Consider the following 25521-nt stretch of genomic DNA (forward strand, 5'->3'; position numbering starts at 1 on the left):
AGAACTTATACATCTGTGCTGTTTAGGGTCCATGTTAATGATACAGCTTTCATCTTTTAATAGAAGAGATTTCATTAGGGCACTGGGTGATAGATACTATGTTAATGCACTGTTTACTCTGTCAAATTATTAATGAAACTCATTGGATATTCTTTCCAGAAAATATTTTAAAATGTTTTTTCAATTGAATTAATGATTTTATGCTTTGCAGGAAATTGTTATGTTTTGTGAAGATGAAAATTTTCAAAATGCTATTAGTTTAAGAACAGCATTAAAACATTGAGGTTTAGAGAGACCAGCAGAGCTATATTTAGAAATATTTCTAAGTAAGACAACAAAAACTTAATTCTTGATTTCAGATTTGGTGTCTGTGTTCTGGCATTACTTTTGTAGATATTTAAAATGATTGTTGCAGCACATTCTTAAACATAAAGCATGCAAACTAAAATATTTGTAAAGGGTGACTTAGGAATAAAATATCTAATGGGCTGAGATTGTTTTTTGGTATTCCATAGTTGACTGCCTAAAATCTCAGTTAATTTTTTAATGATAAGTATATACTGTTCACAATAATAACTCATGAGATTATTGTCTTTATTTTATTTGATACCCAGGAAGTCTTAAACAATTAAGAAAATTTAAGTAGAGAACCAGCTGCCTTATAACTTCTTCCTTTCAAATGGCAGGAAAAGTAGGAGTGGGCCAAGAGTATAAATCTCTTAATGTAGTCAATCAAAGTTGATGAATGTGTTAGGCAGCCAGTTGGAATTTCTCTATTACTCTGGAGTCCCAGGTTCTTTTTATGACCAATATTATATTCATTCTGAAATACCAGGTGTATAATGTGACCAGCAGTAGCATCTGTTTGAGTGATCACCTTCTTAAGATAAGCATGTTGCAGTCAGCTCTGTCTTTCTTGTGAGATAACCAATAATAAATTTTTAAATGATTAGATTTGGTCTCTTTAGGACCCTTTACTTGTGATATCTGAGAAGTACCCTTTTTAATTTATCTTTATTCTGCTTACTGGGGGGCTGTGAGAAGGACATGAAGGAGAATAATTTATAGTATGGTAGCTATGGTCGCAGCATGGAAACTTCAAATGTCCACAAACAAAATGTCTGCCTTTTTCAGTTGTACATTTCCTTGGATGTCTTAAATAACTGCCTGTTCTTCAAAAATAAATCACATATATTGATAACTGAGTTCTAGGTAATAATTCAAGTTTAATAATTAGCTATTGCCTTGGTTTAGATAAAAATGAGCACAATGAGTAGGAAGTATGGTTTGGCCAGAAGAACCATGCCAAAAAAATTTTTTTTTTAAATTTCTTGATTAATGATAATAAAAAAAATTTAAGATTTGATGTCAGAACAAGGTTTGTGACTTGAGGCTTAACCCTAAACCTAGTAGTAGTCTCTCAGTAACCAAGGATGACGATTGTCTTTGTGCTCTTTCATCTGTGATGTAGATGAGTGTGCACAAAAACACATCCGGGGTTTGGGTCACATGTAAATCATTCAGTCGAGGTACCAGGTTTCATGAATTCTAAGGTAAATAACATGTTTTGGCATTATCTGCTGGATATTTTCACTCCAGAAAAACATGCTTTTGACTTTGGCACTAATAAACTGGCAGTATAATGCCAGATATAGTTAGTTCTTTGTACACAGAACATATGCACTCAGTTTGCTAGTGCCTCTGACTAGGATGCATGATTCCCAAATTAATTTAAAGGATTTTATTTATGATTACATATTTTGTATAAAGGAATTGGAAACTTGAATAGCATTTCACAGTGAAAGATTTAGTTCCTTGTACTGCTGCTGCTTTGCAGAAATGGAAAGACTAGTGGGTTACATATGACAGCTTATAAGGGATCTATAGACTTTGATATTACAGTTCAATTTGATTGTAGTAATTGCAAAATTCAAAAACTTCCATTTCTTTAGGTAATTGGGAAGTGAGAATGAAGACTTTGTGGAAGAAGTGTTCATTTATTCTTTTCCTTATGCCCTTTAAGGAGGGCTACTGTATTTTTTGCTTTTTCCTCTTTCAAAACCAAGCAAGGTGGTTTTTTACAGGTAATTTATGTATAACAGAAAATGAGAGGCGGCTTGTTTCTAAAGAGGCTTGGGGGAAACTACAGCAATACTTTCCAAAAGCTCCAGAATTTGCAAGTTACAAAGAATGCTGTTCCCAGTGTAAGGTGTGTATGTCTTCCCTGTTATTCCCTGTTAAGATGGCTTGAGCTAACTACCCCAGTATATTATCATAATAGTTGTTTTAGAGGGAAGGTACAAGGGAAGAATTAATGTATTTTGTTCTCATGTAGATCCTGGAAAGAGAAGGAGAAGAAAATGAAGCTTTACATAAGATGATTGCAAATGAACAAAAAACTTCTCTCCCGAACTTGTTCCAAGACAAAAATAGACCTTGTCTTAGTAACTGGCCTCAGGTATGCAGAGTTGAAGAGACCACCAAGATAATCTTTTTTTAAAGGGTACTGCCTAATGACTCTTGTCAGCCTCCAATTATAGGGATTTCCCCTTTTACTTGCATTTCTTGGCATTGATTTAATAGACAGGCCTTGTTAATATGTCATTGTAAAATTTACAATTTTCTTAGTAACAAACAAGAATGGATTTTTATAAAGATTTATTAAATTCATGCCTTTTTTGTCTTGTGATTTAATGGTGTCTTAGTGATTTTCCTAACATTTTATTTTTATATAAGTTAATTGAAAAATCTGATGTATAAAGTGTATACTGTTAAAAAGGTATAAACTGGATTTTCCTCCCCTGTGAAATGCTTTTTCAGGAGACGGATGTGCTTTACATTGTGTCCCAATTTTTTGTTGAAGAATGGCGGAAATTTGTGAGGTATTTTAAAATAATTTATTTTCATTCTATCTCCCTAATTTCTTCCACCCACTTCCACTTCTTTCAATTTTGTCACTGTATATTATACCACCACTTCCTTCTCCACCATCCTTGTTTTAATCAATCAATATTACTCTTCTCAAATTTTCTATTATTTTTTTTAACTAGCCACATAGTTTACTGCCCTTTCCATAGTGAATAACCTTAGGCTAGATTATCTTCTATGTCACATGCTAGGTTTGTGTATTTAAAAAAAAATACCAGGTTGGAAATACTTTTGGCAGGAATATATGCTGGATAAGGGCCCTTTTGCTTACTATGTGATAGTTGAACCCTCAAAATTTTGCAAAATCATCATGTATCTTACTCCCTATTGTTTTTTGCAACATGTTCAATTGATGACAGGAACACACTTGTCTCTATTAGAAGGTAATTCATATATTGCCACCTAGTTTTTGTAGGTTTTATTCCCTCCTTTTATTCATTCACATCAGAAATTTGTTCATTTTTCATTTTTATTGTCCTTTGGTATAGGCGGCCTACAAGATGTACCCCTGTATCATCAGTAGGAAACAGTGCCCTTCTCTGCCCTCATGGTGGACTTATGTTTACTTTTGCTTCCATGACCAAAGAAGATTCTAAACTGTGAGTTTGTTCTGTTCATGTATGTTTTTCTCTTTAATTAATTTGTGAAGTTTATTTGTCATCTTGCCTTTGATTAGAATTTATTTGTTTCTCCTTTGTTTTTCTTGAGAGAGACACTGATCTTTTCCTTCTGGGCCCTAGCAGAGTAGAAAAATCATTGAGTTTCTTTTTTGTTGTTTAAACCTTTTTCTTCTGTCTTAGAATCAATAACCGTGTATTGGTTCTAAGGCAAAAGAATGGTAAGGATTAGGCAATGGGAGTTGTGACTTGCACAGGATCACACAGCCAGGAAGTATCTGAGTACACATTTGAACCTAGGACCTCCATCTCCAGGTTTGGTGCTGCTGTTCACTAAGCCATCTAAATGACCCCTGGATTTTTACTATTGAGAAAGTACTTGTCTTCTCTTTTCATTAGTCAAATGATATAAGTGGCCCTATGGTTCAGATTGCAGAATTGTACTTAAATTCCAAAAAACATTGGCTCCTCTTTAAAAGAAGTAATAGTAATTTCAATTTGAATAGGTTATGCCCATCAAACCAAGGAAGGTTTGTTGAAAAGTGCCCAGCTATGCTCCCTTCTCTGAACTTGGGGTTTCTTTCTTACATAGAAAGTCTGAATTAGATTTTTTTGTTCCATATCCCTGTGAATTTAAGAAAATTGATAGTCCTTAATCATTTATGTAGCATTTGCTATGTATCAGACTGTTAAGCACTAAAGGATTATAAAGAAGTTGTTTTAATAGAATTTATTAGCTTGCCCACCAAATCCACACTACTTGTTCAGTGTATGTCAATATTTCCTACACTTTTCTTATGTGGCTCTCAACCTATAAAGTGTTAGGGCTCCAAGGAAATGCAGAAAGGAGACCATGTAAGCAGCTATGTACATGGGAAATATGAACAAGATTTATACCCAAAACAGGATAAATTGGCAAGAATCAAAAGATGAATGAATTCGTATTTGGGAGCACCAGGGATGACTTCTTATGGAATATACATTTTAGTAAGCTGAGACTTAGAGGAAGTTCATAGATGGAATTGAAGAAAGGAATTCTGGCCATGGGTGAGCAAAGTAGAAGAAGCAACCTGGAGAAGTAGAACGTAGGTTTTGAATGCCAAACAGAATTATATAAAGATTATAGGAATCAACTGCATTCTCTTTAATGGATTGTGTGATATGGTCAGACTTATACTTTAGGAAGATAAATTTTGACAGTTGAGTAATGGGTAGTTTGGAAGAGAGATTTAACTAAAAGATTACTTTTGTTATCTGTATGAGGTAAGAAGGTTATACCATGATGGTAATATATATGAGAGATATTTGGACACCTCAGCAACAGATTAGAAATGGGGGACAAGGGGGCAGCTGGGTAGCTCAATGGATTGAGAGCCAGGCCTAGAGATGGCAGGCCCTAGGTTCAAGTCTGGCCTCAGACACTTTGAAGCTATGTTACCCATGGAAAGTCACAATCCCCATTGCCTAGCCCTTTCCACTATTCTGCTTTGGAAACAATACACAGTATTAAGAGTTTAAGAGTATATAAGAGTTTCAAAAAAAAAAAAAGAAAAGAAAAAGAAAGAAATGGGGGGTACAAGAGGAGTCAGCAGTGACACCTACCTTGAAAGTCCAGGTGGCGAAGAAGATGATGGGTTCCCTGGACAGAAATCATGAAGTTCTGAAGAGAAAAATGTTACTTATTGAATAGTGGTTGTTTTTAATTTTATATTGTTTTGCTGCAGAGATGCTTTTAAAGAATTATATAGTTGACTCATAAACCTAACATAAGCCACATGGTTGTGAACTAGCAATTATGCAAAGTAAAAGCCTCAAACACAGGGTCAATTCATAGACTGTTTTTGCATGCCTGAAACTTAGAGGGCACCATGTAGAATTGCTCACTTATTTTATAGATCAGGAAGTTGAAGGCCAAAGAGGAGTAACCCCTAGAGGAATTTGTTTGGATCATTCAATTCATAGATGTCTTAGCTAGGACTGGGAACCAGGTCTTCCAGGTTTCTTCTGGACTGACCTTTAATGATTTGTTGAATACATCTGAGACCAAAAGCTTAAATAGCATTTAATCTTCAGTTTGTAAACATTATGTAAATTAAAAATATATTTAAAGGTATACCTTCCATTTTAGAAGAAATATTAGATATCAATTCCAAGGCAGAAAAGCAATAAGGGCCAGGCAATGGGTAATTAGTTACTTGCCCAGGATCACACAGGAAGTGACTCCAGGACTCCAGACCTATCTTTCTACCCACTGAGCTACCTAGCCTCCCCAATAATAATAAATGTTCATTCTCAACTACTAAAGTCAATTTTACGATATCCTGTTCATGTTAAGCAATATTATTAGGAACATTATCAGTATAACCCACAACCGAAAAGTAATAGAGTTAAATATTTTAATAATAATAATAATAATAATAATAACAACAACACAGTTGATGTTAGCAATACCTCTTAAGAACCAGAACTATTCAAATAAAAGACTTAATGACCACTTATATCACGAGGGGTTTTGATTTTTAGCCTTTTAGATATGATTCAACTGTTGATTTATTAGTAATGTAGCTAGAATATTGAATTAAATTTGCATTTTAGTTTTTTCAAAATGCACTGCCCTTCCTATTTAATAAACTAGATCTTGTTTTCTTTTTTTGAACCCTTTAACTTTTGTTTTAGAATCAAAGGTTAAAGACTACGCAATGGAAGTTAAGTGACTTGTCCAGGGTCACATAGCTAGGAAATATCAGAGGCCAGATTTGATCCCAGAACCTCCCATCTAGGTCCAGGACCTCCTGTCTCTAGGCCTGCTTCTCAATCCAGTGACCCACCTAGTTGCCCCCAGATTATTGTCCAGGGCCACATAGCTGGGAAGTATCAGAGGCCAGATTTGATCCCAGAACCTCCTGTCTCTAGGCCTGCTTCTCAATCCAGTGACTCACCTAGTTGCCCTCAGATTATTAGTTTTTAGTTAAAGCATTGGTGCTTGACTTCCTTATGTCATAAGGAATGGTGTGTTTCTTTGCACAGTATAGCTCTCATATGGCCCAATGAGTGGGAGATGATACAAAAGCTATTCGTCGTGGATCATGTAATCAAAATTATCAAAACTGAAACAGATGATGCAAATCCTTCACAGATACTGTATACTTCTGAGCCTAGTAAGTGAGTTCGTTCCTTCATTGTTTTAGTTGGGCATGGGATATAGAGAAATCTGTGTCAAATTAGGATAATTAAATTTTGTGCTGTAACCATTCAACAGTGTTGAACAGTAGCTCAACAATATTTTTGAAGTGCTTCATCTCTAGCAGCCCTTATGTTTCTACATGGGTAATATTTTTTGTATGCATGTTATGTGCCAACTAAGTTTAGCCTCCACTTTTCCCCTAAGTACTAGGGTTCCTACCTGAGGCTAGACATCAAGGAGCCACAGAGAAAGCTTACTGGGACAGTGGGGTTCATTTGTAGTTGTACTTTTGCTTCAAAGGTGTTGTGTAAGGAGAATACATTATAACTTGTAAATCCCTAGGGACTTGTAAATTGTTCCATTATGATCTTGTTTGTACTTTTATCATTTTTCACTATAATTGTCAATCTTTTTGCCTTTTTCAAAACATTCAGGTCTTTGTCCAGAATGCAGGGAAGGGTTATTGTGTCAGCAGCAGCGGGATCTGCGTGAATATACTCAAGCCACTATATATGTACATAAAGTTGTGGATAATAAAAAGGTACTTACTGTTGTGAATGGGACTAGATCTTATACATATCTTGGACTCGGAACTAATTTGTGGAGGTTAATCCTTAAATTTTGGGGCAGGGGGAATGAGTCAGGTCATTCCTATAGCTTATATAACTTATAACTTTAGGAGATATGTAAAGATAATGGGAATAGGGGAGAAAGGGAAGGGTGGATGGCATGAAGCAGGATCAGGAGCTGATCATAACACCCCTTCAACAAGAGAATAATAACACCCAATGTTCTTATTGAACACCTGATATTTCTACTTCCCATTAGTAATACTGCCCCATAATCTTAAGATCTAACTATGAATTTACTTAGTTTCACTCAAATCTTTCTTCCTTAAAGTCCTTGAGACTGAACTCTACTTCATAAATAATGTATGTGTACATTTTAACATAGTGTTTATACTATTTAGGGGGTTTCCTCATTGCCCTTTCCAAGATGGTATATTCATGTGTCAACATTAGAAATTCTAATTAGACTAGTTATATATTCATTTAGAGACACCTGGACTTGGGAATGAAGAGTTTGTCATATAGTAAGTGGAAGGGATAAGAAAGAGGTAGAAATTCAGTGTCTCCTGGATTAACTAGCATCTACTACCAGAATCTTTGTAGTAAATTTCAGGACATATATCCAATAGCCCTAGGTCACATGCCCATTTAGTGTGTCCTAGAGATTTTGAGAGTTACTATGACCCAGTGCAATAAATGGATCTTCTGCTCTGTTCCCTGGACAATCTCACACTACAGTTCTTTTAACACACTTGTATTTAAAGCTTAATGTTAGCCCCTTTAGTTTGCTTTATTACATTGCTTTCAAGTAATACATGCAGCCCTGTACAGTAGAAAGAACCCTGATTTTGAAGTCGGATCTGTGATCAAGCTTGCCTTGTCACTAAATACCTTTGGGACCTTGGTCAGGTTGTTATCATCCCTTTCCTCATCTGTAATAATACATCTTCATCTGTAATGTGATATTATGACTCTCCACCCCCATTGTCTCCAAAGTTCATTCCATGCTACCATATAAAGCGTTAAATTTGGATAATCAAAATTTATCATTAGTCCATTGCCATCCCCAATTCCAATTCCATTATTATCCATATAACACCAGCATTCTGTGTAAGATAGCTTTAGAACCATTAATAAAATGTTCATAGTTGGATAATGCATCTGAGTATTTCCTATAGAAAAAAATCTTGACTGCCCTTGACTTAGGGAATCATGGTCTTTTTGAGTCAAGGCTTCTTGTCTTGTCTATACTTGTTAGGTTCCCCAAACCTTCAGTGGTATGTCTTTTTATAAGGATCTATTGCTGTATTGCTCAGTAGTACAAGTCTCTTCCCAGCTCTTAATCCTGGTTCTCTTACTGTACTCTTTAGGTAATGAAGGATGCAGCTCCAGAATTGAATGTTAGTAGTTCAGAAACTGAAGAGGACAGGGAGGAGACCAGGCCAGAAGGGGAAAAAGACCCGGACTTTAATCAGGTATCAGATGTCATTTTTCATTCTTAATTGTATTTTGTCTTTAGATTTAATCCTTCCAAATGATGTTTCAGGTTTTCCATAGTACAAGTTCATTTTTTTTAAACCCTTACCTTAGGTCTTGGAATCAATGCAGTATATTGGTTCCAAGGCAGCAGAATGGTAAGGGCTAGGAAATGGGGGTCAAGTGATTTGCCCAGGATCACACATCTAGGAAGTATCTGAGGCCATATTTGAACACAGGACCTCCCATCTTTGGGCCTCTTTCTCAATCCACTGAGTCACCTAGCTGCCCCCAAGAAGTCCCTTTTTGATGTTGTATGTTGGAAGAAATAAACTAGTTATGAAAAACCCTTAAAGATTGACTGTCTAGTAGAGGTCATTTTTTGAGCATACTTATCTTCAGTGGGAAACTTCATTATGGGAGAAATTGAAAGATCAGGAGACAGTCTTCTTTGCTCTGTAGGAGTTATTGTTTATAGGCCAATGATATGAGACACAAACTTACTGCACACTCACATTAACCCAGAAACCAAAACACTTCACAGAGGCATAGCTCTATGGAAGAGCAAAGAGCTTGTGCCATGAGAAAGAAATCTCTACTCTGGCCCTCATTTATTAGCTGTGTCTCTGTGTGAATCCCATCACCACCTTTATTGCTTCATGTCGAGAGAATTATAACATTGGCTTCTAATATAAACTGTTTAGAGTAAAATACGACTGAAGAAAAGGCCACAAACAAGGCCTCTCATATTTATCTGAGGTACTTAGTGGAAGAGGATGCTTTATTTAAATAGTGACAGCAGATCTCTTGATGTGCTAGGTGCCCACTTGTTGATTGAGGGAAGGGGCATTAGTACATAGTCAGATTAAAATCCAAGATGTTAAAAAATCATTTAAAATATTGAGTATTAACTTTTATTGGAACTTGGGAAATATTGATTATTGTTAATTAAATAGTACTCTCCTCAAAAATGGGTTGAACAATGTCAGTTAAGAGGTGAAGTGTTTAGAGTAACACTAAGGGTCTGAGTAAGATACTAATGAAATGCCAGAATTAATTTGACATTTTAATCTTGAATTCAGTTCCCATTTTTCGCTGACTTTAAAGTATTTTTTATTTTAATTATTTACTCTTGTTAAAATCTTGTTAAGATTTTAAGTAGTCATATTCTCACATGATTGAGCCTTTTTTTGCTTTTATTTAGGCAATACTGCACCATCAACAATACTGAAAAGTCACATGACATTAGGTAATAATGTGACATCCCATTATGAGGTATAACTCCATGAAATAGCAAACCTCTCAAAGAGTAGACTGTAGTGGCTTTGGTTATTCTGTAGATTTTTCAGAAAATTATCCTGAAGCTTAGAATTAGAGCCTGTAGTGTTTATTGATAGTTTTTAGATTCCTCTCCATTTTAAGTTTGGCATTAAAAATTAGATGAAATAATCATTTATTTCCTTGGCTTGTAGTTCTTATAATTAGCCCTCTCCTAAAAGGAGATAGACTTGTTCATGTGAGGAGCTTTTGGATTTTTTGGTGTGTGCAGATTTAGCTATTTCTCCCTGCCAATCCAGGAAAATTGTGCCCCCTATCATTTTGTAGCAAAAGACATCTGAAAATCTTGCTGGCTTTCAGTAATCACCTCTTAATTTCACTGTTCTCGTTCCCCAGTTGATTTGGTAGGATGCTCCAGAGGCTTATCAGACTCTCTTAAAGTTGTTCTTGCCAGCAGAGCTTTAGTGTATTGTTAATGCTTTCCACAGTCTAGCTATGGAACAACTTATACATGCATTTTAAGAAGATATGTACATGCAATATTTAATGAATTTTAATGTCTGAGCTACATTGCTGAGATCCTTTTCTGTTATATCTTTTTCCAAAGTTGAATTCCGCTAGGTTTTTTTTTGTTTGTTTTTGTTTTTGTTTTTCTATATTGGTGCTTTATCTGTGGCCAGCTTCTGCCCTTGACTGGACTCCCATGGGATCACCTGGCCCTTTTTCTTTTCTCCTTTGTTGTATGTTGTTCTGGATCTGAACCTTGAGCTATACCAACATCTTAACCATCCCTCTTTTCTCTGTCCTGTGCAGCTTCTCTGTCTTCTCTTTGCAATTTTCAAGTGGAGGTTGGTTCTGTAAACCCCTGCCTTTATTGTACTAGACTTAGACTTCCATTCTTCACTTTCCAAATTGAACTGCAGCATTTCAAGGCCTCTTGAGGTTGTTGCTAACATTGAAATGCTTCTTCTCTCATCCCCCTTCAATTATTGAATGCATGACAAGTCTCTCCCACATGGCACTTGGTGCTTCCTTTTTGCTACTTGTTTGTTTGTATGCTTCATATCCCCATTTTAAATGTCATGCTTCATGATATTCTTGTCTTCGACATTGGATTGAAAAATTTTTGAGATTTGCAGTTCTGAAATGTAATGGAGACTGGTTGCTCCATAGCAACCAAGGTTGCTATCTGATAATTAAAGGAATCAGGCAGTGAGGACTTCTGGTTCTATTTGTGGTGTAATTTTCCAATTTTTTTCCACATAAAAAGACCCTTCTTAAGTCACCTGGAATTCAACTTGCAAAATAAAGTTATGGAGTGAGTCTTAGGGAAAATGTGTTGGGTTAACTCCTTGCCTTGTTCACAAGGGTTTGGGGTATCATCATTAAGTGTGATATGAAAAGAGGCATACTTTGCTTGGGCTTTTCTCATTCTATTTCTTTGTTTCATTGTGGCCCTATTCATTTAGCTCTTTTTTAAAATTTTCATCTTCAGTGAATATATTGGTCCTTCTTTCTCTAACATGGTAAATAAATGAAATGAGTTTTTTAAAAAAATTTTTATAGGTAAAAGTCGGACTGCTGCTGACTCTTAATGCTGTTAGAATACTTGTACTCATGTTCCATTAAAAATTAAAAATTTCTTCTTACCTATTGTTTAACTTTTGTGTGTGTGTGTGTTTTTCTCTCTAGACCAATGGTGGAACAAAGAGGCAAAAAATATCCCACCAGAATTATATTGTTTATCAGAAGCAGGTTATTCGACGGAGCATGAGGCACCGGAAAGTTCGGGGAGAAAAAGCACTACTTGTTTCAGCTAATCAGACATTAAAAGAACTAAAAATCCAGGTGAGAAAAAAGCATTATTAGTAAGTGGAGAACTTCTTCATCATACGTTTTATTCTGCAAGTCATGCAAGTCAAGATTCAGGTGCTTGTTAGTTTTTCTCAAGAGTATATAAAGGTTTATGTTGCCTCCTTCTTAGAACCCCATTTACTAGTAGAACTACTAGTAGTTCTACTATGAGTAAGATTAATTTCTGTTGAATCACAAAGCAAAAAGCACTCACTTTTTTTTTTAATTTAGTCAATTTCAAACATTATTCCTTGGTTACAAAAATCATTTTCTATTCTTCCCTCTCCTCCCATAGCCTACGCGCAATTCCACTGGGTATTGCATGTGTCCTTGATCCGATCCCATTTCTATGTTGGTATTTGTACTAGGATGTTCATTTAGAGTCTATATCCCCAATCATATCCCCTTATCAGTCTCTGTGTACAATGTTCTCCTGGTTCTACTCTTTTTGCTCTGTATCACTTCCTGGAGGTTGTTCCAGTCCCCATGGAATTCCTCCACTTTATTATTCCTTTGAGCACAATATTCCATCACCAACATATACCATGATTTGTTCAGCCATTCCCCAATTGGGAAGGCATCCCCTCATAGCACTCACTTTTTAAAAGGCTTAATTCACAACCGTTAGAATGTTTTCTCAAGTTTGATTGTGAATTACTTTTATCAATTTGGAGACCTATGAATCTAATTTTTTGAGGTTCTACAGGGTAGTTTAGAAATGAGAATCTCTGAGTAGTTTGGATTAGTTCATTCTCTTGTTTGACGTAGTTTCTTCTTGACTTTAAAAATGGACATTGTTTTTTCCTATCTTGAAGTACACACTAAATCTTTGAAATAGTACTAAGTTCTTGCTCAGTCAATGTAAATTTAATTTTTTATTAATTAATTTAGAATATTTTTCCATGGTTACATGATTTCATGTTTACTCTCCCCTCTTCCCTCCCACCTCCTGAAGCAAGCTGATGAGCAATTCCACTGAGTTATACATGTGTCAGTATTCAAAATCTTATTTCCCTATTTCGATGGGTTTGACTTTAAATTATCACTTATACAAATATTAATAAAATTAACTATTGAGAATATCCTAACTTATTGGTCATACTTCCTTTATTTAAGCCCTTGCCTCCCATCTTCCAAGGCATAAGAGTGGTACGGTCTAGGCAATGGGGGTTAAGTGACTTGCCCAGGGTCAAGTGGGAGGTGTCTGAGGCCAGATTTGAACCTAGGACCTCCCATCTCTAGGCCTGACTCTCAATCCACTGAGCTACCCAGGTTTCTCTCCTCCACCTCTCCCACATACTTCCTTTATAAGATACATGTTGATATTCTTCCAGAATATCTTTTTTTCCTAGGTCATAAGGGTTCCTCTTTCAACAGTTTTGACTGAGCAGACTTTGTCAAAATTAGACATTCTGTTGTAAAATTTATTTTAGGAGAGGTTTTATGTGTTGAGTAAACCTTTATTAAGTGTCCCCTTTATTTCTAGTACACAGAAAGCAGCTTGATGAATTTGGTTTCTAATTGGAATTGAGAAATCTCGGGTTCCCATCCACCCTAGAGGTATTGTCAGGGAACTCAAAACTTTAGTTTCCTCATGTATCTGCCTTCCTTGATTTCAAACACGACCTTCCCAAGTTTTTTGTTCTTTTCTCTCCTAGACCCCTAGACCCCTAGACTAAAAGAGATAATATTCTTCCTTATCTACTTAATGTCTCAGTTTACTCCTGGCTAAAATGAGCATAATATAAAATGCTTTTTTGCCTTCTGTACAAAACAAAGGCATTTTCCAATTGAAATCAGTTAGAGATGGGGTTTGCATCTCTTTGTATTATTGGCATCCTACCATCTAACTTAAACATTTCAGTGGTAAGAATATGCTCTAATTTTCATATCCTAGTATTTGTGGTTGAATAGTATGAGGTTTTTAAAATTTTTCCCCCTTCCGTCTTAGTTTGTTCCTTGTAATTTTATATATCTCTAGGTTAACATTTGGCGTATTTGAATCTCATTTTCTTACTTTGAGAATGAAGATAATTGGGTTCCTGCATAGACATGGAATCTATTGTTTCATAGAACTAGTGTATCATGTGGAATTTCTGTAGTAGTTAACATAATTATATACACGCACACACGCACACACACACGCACACGCGCACACACACACACACACACACACACACACACAAACTGCTGGTGCATCTGAATTTCTCCCCCTCGAGTGCAGTGTTTTGTCTACATTTAGATAACCCTCCTTTTTTCAGCAACTTTGTATGTGGTAAACAAACTTTACAGGTGAAGAAATGTTAAGAATTTGGTATTCATTTCATTTTTTGAAACAACTACTCCCTGTCAGCCATTCAAAGGAGCTGCTAAAAGATAGCATACAACAGCTGTTGGAATGAACTCATACTGATCTCTTCTTGGATAATTCCTTTTCAGATTCCTTCTTTCATCCCCCTCTTTGGGGTCCCAGGGAGCCAAACAAAGGGCTATGAGCCCTTTTGGCAGCACTGCTACTCTTTAGCTGTGTGAATAAAATAGGAACTTGTGGTCTTCGTGGTATCTTTCATTATCATTGTCTTTAAGTGATAGTAAAGCCATCTATGATTTATTACGGAACCTTTCTTTTGGAAAAATTACTTTATTGCAGCAGATAATGGTGGAAAATAGCCACTATGTTAAACCACCATTGGAGGGAATATGCTGTGATTTGTCAGATGTGGTGTAGCATATCCTGCACAATTGTGAATATACGTACTACAATGGATCCTACTGTGAGAAATTTAGGTAACTGACAAGCAGGAGCAAAATCCTAATTACTCAATACCCAACGGGAATGTCATTTGACCTACTTAATGATTTAATGCATTCAGCCAGATATGATACTTGGAAAAAAGATGCTAGGGTTTTAGTGTGTCATTTAATTTTATTTATCTGTTCTTTTTCTGTTCAGAATAAATATAAGCATAACTTCTTTTCCAACTGGGAGTTAGAATAGATTTCTATGAGGCCAATTATAAATTTATAGTACTATGCGGTACTTGATAGTTATTTGTATATTATCTTGGTTCTTATCCATTTGAAAAGCATATATAAAAAAGGCTTTGACCTGGCTCTTTGTGTAGCACAAAAGAGCACTTATGTAGAGATTTCCACCAGAGTGGAGAATCTTCTAAAACATCACTTTTTTATTTTCATATAAAGAGTTCTTAGGCAAAGCACTGCCTTACTGGAGAGGGGGAAAAGACCTGTTCTCTCCTTGATGTACTGGGATGACAATGAAGTCCCCTCCAGACAAGAATTGGTGCATGTATTAATAGCCCAGAATCACATAACATTTATGTCACATGTGTATCATACCTTTCCCTCTATACATTGTTTGTGTAACTAGTGCTAATTGTAGGTGTTATTCACCCCCACCCTCCAATTTTATAAGAAAGCTGATTGAGTCTTAAAATAGTTGGCAGGTAATAAATGGGAAGTGCCTACATTTGAACCTAGCTCTTAATCCAGTTCTTTATTGCTCAATGAAATCTTGAGCGTCTTCTAGTCCAACTTCTTTTTTATTAATGAGAATGAATTGGTTAACTGTTCAGAAGGAGTCAGCAGCAGAATTGTTGTTTGAGGCTATGATTTCTTGCTCAAGTTGTAAATGAATGAGAAATGTGGGTCTAAATCTGCCTTTCAAGTATAGGTAGGATTTGGATATATGCAAAAGCAGGAATGCAATTGAAAAGTAGGCTCAGAGACTCAGACTAGTTCTCACACCTGTCCCTTTGTGCCTTCCCTTCCTCCCTTATCATCCTCCCTCACAATGCTACTCTTTGGAGCTAGGGAACAAAAGAAACCATGAACTTTATATAAAATATACTGCTGAAACAATAGTTATTTCATTCTTCCATCTCCCCTGCCTACCAGGCCTCCTAAGTATGTTCCCAGGATATATTAGGATCTTGGTCTCAATAGAAATGTAACAAGTGGGTTGACTTTAAATACTTTCCAGCCTTTTGTACTCTATGGAGCTGCCTGTTCTCTTTTTAGATTGCCTGCATTGAATGTTTAGAGGAGTATGTTTTTCCCTTGTCAACAAACACATTCTGTTTTGTATTGGCACAGATCATGCACGCCTTTTCAGTAGCTCCTTTTGACCAGAATCTCTCAATTGATGGGAAAGTCCTAAATGATGACACCGCAACCCTGGGTACCCTTGGCGTCATTCCTGAATCAGTTATTTTGTTAAAGGTAATGAACAGCTCCTTAGAATGGAAGATTCTAGATGACTTGATAAGATAACCCATATTTGTTAATTGCCTTTTATTATATACGAAATTTATTATTCTCAGGATGGTATGGTGATCAGTAGGGCACATTGTCACCAAGTTTTTATTGGTACTAGAGATTCTTCCTTCACTATGTGGTAGAAGAGTTACCAAAGTGTTGTATTCTTTGGTTTGGACCTCAGTTTATAGACTGCAGTGTTATAATCAGGTTTTCAGAGGCCCTTCTTAGCATCTTGACATCTGTCCTTTTTGCCTGAGCAGACATTATTTTTATTTTTTTCCCTTTATTTTTATATGTATATATATAATTTAAATTTTTATTTAGTCATTTCCAAACATTATTCATTGGAAACAAAGATTGTTTTCTTTTTTTCCCTCCCCCCCTCCTACCATAGCCCACATGCGATTCCACTGGGTATCACATGTGTTCTTGATTCAAACCCATTTCCATGTTGTTGGTATTTGCATTAGAGTGTTCATTTAGAGTCTCTCCTCAGTCTTATCTCCTCCACCCCTGTAGTCAAGCAGTTGCTTTTCATCGGTGTTTTTACTCCCACAGTTTATCTTCTGCTTGTGGATAGTGTTTTTTAGATCCCTGCAGATTGTTTAGGGACATTGCATTGACCCTAATGGAGAAGTCCATCACCTTCGATTGTACCACAATGTATCAGTCTCTGTGTACAATGTTTTCCTGGTTCTGCTCCTTTTGCTCTGCAACATTTCCTGGAGGTTTTTCCAGTCTCCATGGAATTCTTCCACTTTATTCCTTTTATCACAATAGTATTCCATCACCAACATATACCACAATTTGTTCAGCCATTCTCCAATTGAAGGGCATCCCCTCGTTTTCCAATTTTTGGCCACCACAAAGAGTGCAGCTATGAATATTCTTGTACAAGTCTTTTTCCTCATTATCTCTTTGGGGAGCAGACATTCTTAATCTAAACCTAGTGTGACTTTTTTTCATCCTATTCATACCTATTCCCAATGCCATTAGACCTAAGACAGGGGAGAAAAATATAGTGGTGCAGTGAGATTAGAAAGGCCCACGTTGGAATGTTATCTTTGTTTACTGTCAGTGTGTAGTGTGTCCTTGGACAGGTCACTTGGTTTTAATTTCATCCTTAGTAATTTGAGGAGCTGGAAAGTAGGTTTTAGTTTTAAATCTTTTGATCCTGTGGGGCACTTTAGCACAGAACATAAAGTTAGGGATGTCTTGGCCCTTTTTTCCCCTTCTGCATTATTCTCTAGGATATACATTTCTAAACTTTACTCATTTAAAAATTATTTGGGTAGAGGAGATGGTTAGGAACTGCCAAATCAGCTTTTTTTCTGTACTGCAACAAGGAATAACTCTCATCTACTACTTCCCAGAAAAACTGCATGTCTGGAAGTGCTATTCATTTCATGAAGTTATATTTATAGTTGTAATTTACTTAATTAAATTTTGTCTAAATATGACATGTTAGAATATTTTTTTTAATTGGGTTTCTTAACCTTGTCTTGTGCCTTTTGGCATTCCAGTAATGTATGCTTCATTCTTAGAATAATAGCTCATAAAATGAAATAACTAAGATTACAAAGAAAAGTAAATTGAAATATGGACAGTTTTTTTTTTTGGCTTATCTAAGTTCATAAAGTTACCTCAAATATATTTACAGACTCCAAGAACACATTTCTTCCCCCCTTTTTAAGCTCACATAATACTTGTGTTATTCAAAAAGGACTCAACCTTTGAGAAGAGTTAATCATTAAGAATGTAATAGGCATTTGCCAGTTTTTAAAGAGTTCTCATGTAGGAAGAAATAATTTTACTTGGACATAAAGCAGGACCAGGAACATTGGGTGGAAGTTTCAGAGAGAATTTGAATGAAGGAAAAGCTTAATTACAGCTGTCCCAAGGTACAAAGAGCTGCCCGTGCAAGACCAAAGATATGATCAGTCACTGAAAGAGATAATAAAGAGTTAATCCAATCCCCTTTATTTCCACTGTGATGAATGCAACCCACTGCCTCATAAACTAGCTCACTGTGCTTTGTGGGGAGAATATTTGTTATTTGGGCAATTTTTCCTTAAATCGGTTCCAAAAGCAGCCTTTACCAATTACCTGTTATTTATAATTCTGTCCTTTGAGTTCAACTAGAACCAAGCACTTTTTCCATGTCCTTAAGATTACTGTTAAACAAGGTAGGTTGTCGATGAAGCTGTGGGATGTGTCCCTCTTGTCCTCTCTGTTAACTTTGTGACCTTGGATAATTTAACATAATCCAGAAGCCTAGGTCACTAGGTGAACTGCTTTCTGGATCTCAGTGTGTGATCCTGTGAAGCTGAAGTACCTTCAAGGAAGTGTTTCCTCCACTTAATCCCACAGAGAAGAAGGAACCTCTTCTAGGGGTTTAGGTACAGTTTTCAGGATACTTGTGAGTTTCCATAGTGACACCAAGAAAATGCCTCCTTTCTTCTCTGGACCTGTAGAAGAGTCCACACCAAGTCAAGCAACACATTCTATAGCAGGGTTCTGTGGCATGCTCCTGTACTGGGTCCTGTACTTCCTTCTTCACAGCCTCCCAAGCAAGCTATAATTGATGCTAAGCCAGGAACCTCTTTCAGAGGAAGATAAGTGGGGAAGGAGGACAATTGTGACACCAATTTCTTGGGGAATCCATATTGAATTTGGAAAATACCCCTTTTTGCCTTTCTTCTGCCTATGTAGAGAGCATTCATTGCTATGCTGGCAGTTGAATGAGTGATTAATGTGATGTTTGGGAACAGTGCATAGGTACTTTTTAAATGTTTCTTTGAGCTTGTTTTGATTTGTTTTCTAGGCAGATGAACCAATAGCAGATTATGCAGCAATGGATGATGTTATGCAAGGTAAGGAGAATTTTTCTAATAGCTTTAAAGTTGCTTTTTATTGCAGTGCTTAACATTTATATTTACACCTGTCAACTTGGGCGGGATGGTGATTTCCCTTTGTGTTCTCTCTTTTTTTAAACCCATACCTACCATCCTGTGTATTGGTTCCCAGGTGGAAGAATGGTAAGGGCTAGACAATGGGGGCTTGGTGATTTGCACAGGTTCACAGAGCTAGGAAGTGTCTGAGACCATATTTGAACCCAGGACCTCACATCTATAGGCATGCCTCTCAATCCACTGAGCCACTCAGCTGCCCCCTTTCTTTCTTTGTTCTCTTAAACCGTGCATATTCTTTATTGTTGTTACTCCCTGCATTGTGGTTAGTATAGTGTTGTAAAGCATGTGTTCTTTCCTTTTACCTTGTTAGTCATTGTGTTTCTTGTTCTCTTGTGATTCTGCTTTCTTCTCTCTGTATCAGTTTTTATAGATCTGTCTGTGCTTCAAAACTAAGGTGGTGCTTAACATTTAAAAATTAAAAAAAAAATGGCTTTCAAAGTTGATTAAAGTGATGCTAACATTAGCCAACACATCTATTCTTTTGACTCCAAAAACCCACCTGGGAAATGAATTGTTAGTAATCGAGGATCCAATTGTAGGTCTTCAATGTGGGGCTCATCAATGACAAAAGTTTAGCACTAATAGTTGATGAACATCTTGTTGCTTCACTCACTCTCTCTGGATAAGTTAAGTTTTTCAATTTGACATTTTTCTTTTTCAGTATGTATGCCTGAAGAGGGATTTAAAGGTAAGAAACACTTGTCATATTTTGTTCATGAGTGTCAGGGCCATGCTTTAATTTTCCATTGAATTGGAAAAAAAATTGATTTTAAATTTCATCAAGAGCCTATGCCGACAATTACTTTTAGTGGAATGAATTTTTAAAAATTCCTATCTCTGGTTTCTTAAACACTCAACATAGAGAGGCAGCCTATATTTTGGCAGCACCCATTGCAGAAGTTGGCCATTCTCATTCCAGAGACTATTTGGCTGAAGGAAGTAAACTGGATATGGAAACTTTGTAATTTTGATTTACATTTAATCTTCTCAATTTCTTCTAATCATTCTAGATTTAATTTAAGCAAAATAACTTTTAGTTGACCATTTTACAGAGGAATTGGTATTGCCAATGTTGTAGGCTCTTTTAATCTAGATTTTCTATGAAATGGTAGTTCCTTCAGGAAAACTAGACTACTTGTGCATTTCCTCTCTTTCACTGATGAACATTTTGCCATTTCCCAAAAGCTCCTTTCTAGACATCTCACTCCTCCATGATACCCCCACCCCCACTTCTCCTATACTCCAGTCTTAGTTGGCTTTCGCCCTTGACAAGGATGGACATGTACTCATGATTCTGTCCCCTCCTGTTTTCCCATCGGTTTGTTTCAGTAATTAACTTTTATATGATCTTCAATATCCCCATCTTCCTTACCTATATGTCCATGTCCCAATGTCCACAAACCATCAACACTCTTTTTTTTTAATACTGCATATTGACTCCAAGGCAGAAGAGTGGTAAGGGCTTGGCAATGGGGGTTAAGTGACTTGCCCAGAGTCACCCAGCTAATAAGTGTCTGAGGCCAGATTTGAACCTCCGACCTCTAGTCTCTAGACCTGGCTCTCAATCTACTGAGCCACCCAGCTGCCCCCATTCTTCCATTCCCTCAAGCTAGCATCTTATAACTTTTCCCCATGTGGTACCATGAATTTATTTCAGCCGGGCCCTACAAGGATAGATGTTAGATAAGCATCAAGTTTTCCCTTCCCTTCCCTTCCATCTTAGAATCAATGGGGGTTTAGTGACTTGCCCAGGGTCACATAGCTAGGAGGTATCTGAGGTCAGATTTGAACTGATGACCTCCCATCTCTAGGCCTAACTCTCAATCCACTTAGCTGCCCTTTCTTCAGAAGTCTCCTTTCTTCAGACTAGTCCTCAGTGTGATCCTAAAGGGGGTTACTTGGATGCAGTCAGGTGACAGGCTTGCATCAATAGGAGACATCAGTTTTCCTGTTTGAGGATTCGAGGCTTATGCTAACTGTTGTGCTTCCAAGTTCAGGCTGACTCCCACCCAGTTTTCTAGGGGCATGTATTTGCTTATTCTCAATGAAGTCGTAGAAAATTTTCTTTTAATAAATTAACTTTTCCCCCCTCTTTTTCAGGGACTGGTCTCCTTGGACATTAATAATCTGAAAATCTGCTGACTGCTTAAAGTGACTGTGAGGGGAAGATGAGTTTGACATTCTAGGGCATTATTGCAAAAGTGAATTTAAGAATCAGTGGTCGCTTGACTCTTCCAAAAGGCAGGAATCCATTCAAAAGTGACTGTCCCAAATGCCTTATGTCAAATAAAGCAGATTGCACTGAAGGACATCAGACTTCAAGGACATGTTTCCCATTTTATATTTAACGGGGGAGGGGTATTTGGGGCAAAGGGTGGGGCTCGGATTAAGGCTGAACAACTTTAGTAGCAGTAACAATATATCATGTTTACATACGAAAATTTATAGCGGGAAGAAATGAAATCCAGTTGTATTTCCTTGCTCAAATTTCATACCACCGGCATTTGTCCATAAAGGATTTGTATTGCGGTAGATAAACAGACTTCTGTCCTCTGAAGTAATTCTTTATAGATCTGCTTACAAATACCTGTCTTTAATCCACTGTTATACTTTCAATAAAGCATGAAAGTTAACACTCGTTAATTGTGATAAAATGTCTAGCTTTTTCAGAGGTAATCTGCACCAATATTATGTTAATTGCAGCCTACCCACCAAAGCTATCCAGTGATTGGTCTCCAGGGTTAGTTAAATTGGCCATTTGGAGTATTTCTTTTAAATGAGAATCTTCAGCCTCAGGGGTCCTTTGCTTTGAGTGAATTTTAGAAATGATGGGGAAATTGTAACCACTATCATTGGGTAGCAACTTCAGGATGCCACTGCCCAGAGTGAGAGTCATACCCAGCACATCCTGCCTACTCGTCAGGTTGGAAGCACCCACTTGACCTTACTTAAAGTGACGTCTGTATCAGGAAGATTGATGGACCTGAAAGAGAATTTGGACAGTATGTGGCTCTTCAGAACCGCAGATTCTTGTCTCTTCTCCCTCCCTCTCCACTCTCCAGACCCTTTTTGTCCATTCTCCATGAATTCATTTTGTGTTCCTGTGCCCAGGAAGTATGTTGTTTTATAACTTAATGTTGTTTTTCTCTGTGGAAAATATATATGGCTACAATGATATTTTATAAAGCTTGCTACTAACTAGTAAGATTGTCAGGCGCCACTGGAAGCCAGGAGGTTTTCTTGAGCACCCTGAAGAATATTATGTAACTGGACTGGAATGCCCCTCTTTCACAAATGATGTTTTTTCCATTGTGTGTTTCTATAAGTTCGCTTATGGCAGGGATGCTGAGGCGGGCTAGGATGCTGGCACTCAGTTATTTGTGGTGGTTCTGTTTTACGGCTTGTGTTTGTGTTTTTTTTTCTTTTTAAAGAAAAATTACTAAGAATTAAATTCAGAAAATAGATTTAATGAAGAAAATCATATCTTCACATTGGGGACTGGGGCACTAACCTTGATGGTGTCCCTTTGCAACTCATTTTTTATCAGAATAATTATGGCTGTACTGTAAAATTATCACTCCTTGTTTGTTTTTTTCTGTCTCTGTTTGTAATATATTCAATCTGTGCTCCCTGTGTAGGCGGGGGAATATTTAATTAGCATGTGTGGGGTAGTGAGAGTTAGCACAAAGAATTGATAAAAAAAAATCCATCCCATGAAGAGCAGCTGGAGAGCTCTTGACAGTGGCTTTGAAATGAGCACAGGAAAGGGACTTAAAAACTGGGGTTGTGACAAGCTCGTCTTGATGCTGGCTTCCAACCTTTTATTTTGTACCAGGAAGAGGGAGCTGGATCTTAAAAATCATGATCCCTGAGCATCTTATTCTTTCCCAAGGTAAAGATTTCAGCATACATTCACAATGCTCTGGTTTAGTGCTTGATGAAACAGCTGCCTTCCTTCTCCTGCAGACAGTTCTGGGGCTGCAGCAAGAGCCTTGGTCTCAGGATTGACACCCTCACTCCTGTACATAGCCCCCAGAAAGTTGATATATTTTTCTCAATTTGCTGTTGATAGCATTTTTTTTAACTAGGGTCTTTTTCCTTGCAAACACAGCCTCTAAATTATGTAGGCCAAGTACTGTAAACTGGGATGAATAAGCAGTTACAATTTGCAAAAACTGTATGGTTGTATCTAATGGCCTTGATATCGTGTATAGGGAAAAGAGGTACAAGATGTGATTGAAGGTCCATTTACTGTTCTGTCTGTATTTGCAAATATATTGGACTAAATTGTCATCTGAATTTGTGGATACCTTATTAAAGTACACAGCATTGTCTATTTTTCCCTCATGTTCTTCATATGCATTGTATGTGTGTAGGTTTTTATACTGGATTGTAGAAAGGTACCTGTAGGCTTTCTTAGTTCCAGTAGTTCATTCTGTAACTAACATGTAAACATTCAAGAAAATCTAAAAATATAATATTGGCAGGATCTATGCAGTTTGACTCTTACCGTGTTTTTCCTGGGGAACAAGACAATACTTATGAAAATACAGGGATCAAAAGTATTAACTGTTGTGAAGAAATTATTGCGATAAGGCTATTATTCTTTATTTCCAAAATAGCAGCCTGAGTCTGAAAGGTTACGTTTTACTGAATATGAAGACCAGAGCCAATCTTGGGCCTGACTGAATTGGACTGATTCTGATTTCTCCTATATTTCCGTAGCCCAAGTAAATATTTTTAATACTGTCTTGATATTTTCATTTGTTCATTAGCTCTGCTATAGCCAAGATGTAAAAATCTGTTACCATTTTGTCTCCGTCTAAAACCATTTTTTAGCCCTTTTTCTTGCTTTTGCACCCTTTTGACCATCTGAGACTGTGGACATCTCTATAAGATTTTAAGTAGCCTGAAATGAAATAGAGGAGTAACATGGTGCTGTATCTTATTCCCTTCCTTGTACCTTCTTCAAACCTTCCCTAGATATATTAGCACCAGGTTACTCCCCTACAGATCTCCTAACCATTCTTCTGGACATCAGATTTTTTTCATCTACTTGGATGTAACCAGCAATATTTTTTGGGGGAAAATCCTGAATAATTGTGTCATTTTACCACCATGTTGGCACTTGTGAATATATAAAAACATGAACTTCAGTCAGATTGGCATCTTTGCCTTTAAGTGTTGCCTTGGTGGTGCTTCTGACTACTTCAAGCTTTAATTGGCCCTATGTTGTTCCTGGTCAATTTTTTGGGAAGAGTCCCATGGTTTGTCAAAGCAACCCTTTTCTTCTCACATCTTTCTATAATTATTTTATTAGTAATATTAGGATATATCAGAGAGTTCTAGATTTGCAAGGGACCTTAGATATAGAAGGGTTATGGGTGGAGCCAGGACTAGAATTCTGGGCAGTTGGATACACTCTATTTCAGCTTCTTGGAACTCTATAAAGTGACTGACTTTTAGATTTTTGCTGGCTCAGGCTATCCTTTGACTCCAAAGCCAATGCTTTTCTCACTACTGTGCTACCTGCAGCCTTTTGTCCATCACCTGGCCAGACCTGCTATGGTAAAGCTGCCGTTTCCCATAGTCTTAGGGATTTCTCTGAACACATGAACTCTGCAAGGTAAGGGACAAAGAAAATAAGCCCATTCCTTTATTTGTAGGCAAAGTGCAGATCTTTAGCACCTGAGCAAAAATCATAATATGACACCATTTGGGACACTTCAACCAAGACTGAGTGACGATAAAGCAAGAACTTTCCTAGTCTTAGGTAGAGGACACCAGAGATTCTTGGGCACTTTCCCAAGGCTAAGAACAGTTTTGTTAGGGCTTGTCAAGTACTAGTTTGCTTCAGATAGATCAAGTAGGAAATAACAGGCATGGTTTTTACTGATACGAATTCGTTAGTGAGAACCCTGTTGAGAATAGGCACCTCATTCTGTGTCTGCTTTATCTTCAGAGGTTTCACTCATCTTTTTCTGGAATAGGTCCCTGAAAACAATTTAGAATTTTAGACCTTGATTATTAGTTAGAAAATTCTGAGAACTGAAAAATTGGACAAGGAAGAAAACTGATTTCTAACTGGGGAGGTATTTTCTGATAACTAGCCAGACAAACCACTCCTTTCGACCTCATGTTCACAAAGCTAAACCACTGACTCTGCTTTAGGCTCTGTATGGCCTTATAAACAAAATTGTAAACCGAATGAAAACCCCAAATGACAATTTATGCTAAAACTCATTTTAATAAGAACTCTCACAGGGTGGTCAGGTACAAGCATCTAAATTTTTGCCATTGATGCAGCCTAGCACAGGTCGCCAGAACTCTGCAAATTTGAGTTTTGGTTGCCCACCATGGGA

General features: G+C 36.9%; 1 protein-coding gene across 5 annotated transcripts in view; it reads left to right on the forward strand.

The window, feature by feature from the left end:
- USP48 (ubiquitin specific peptidase 48) overlaps positions 1–23656 on the forward strand; it is a 70472-nt gene extending 46816 nt beyond the window's left edge. For all 5 annotated transcript variants that reach the window (XM_001366343.4, XM_007491227.3, XM_007491228.3 and 2 more), the window contains exons 16-27: positions 2085–2209; positions 2336–2458; positions 2821–2882; positions 3417–3527; positions 6573–6703; positions 7164–7270; positions 8669–8773; positions 11745–11900; positions 16023–16148; positions 19012–19060; positions 19821–19847; positions 21260–23656. In XM_001366343.4, coding sequence (XP_001366380.1) covers positions 2085–2209; positions 2336–2458; positions 2821–2882; positions 3417–3527; positions 6573–6703; positions 7164–7270; positions 8669–8773; positions 11745–11900; positions 16023–16148; positions 19012–19060; positions 19821–19847; positions 21260–21282 — 1145 coding nt within the window. In that variant the 3' untranslated portion in view covers positions 21283–23656. The remainder of the gene's footprint in view (positions 1–2084; positions 2210–2335; positions 2459–2820; positions 2883–3416; positions 3528–6572; positions 6704–7163; positions 7271–8668; positions 8774–11744; positions 11901–16022; positions 16149–19011; positions 19061–19820; positions 19848–21259) is intronic.
- Positions 23657–25521: the final 1865 nt, after the last annotated feature.

This window comes from Monodelphis domestica, chromosome 4 (assembly GCF_027887165.1).
Source record: "Monodelphis domestica isolate mMonDom1 chromosome 4, mMonDom1.pri, whole genome shotgun sequence".
In the NCBI taxonomy this organism is placed as follows: domain Eukaryota; kingdom Metazoa; phylum Chordata; class Mammalia; order Didelphimorphia; family Didelphidae; genus Monodelphis; species Monodelphis domestica.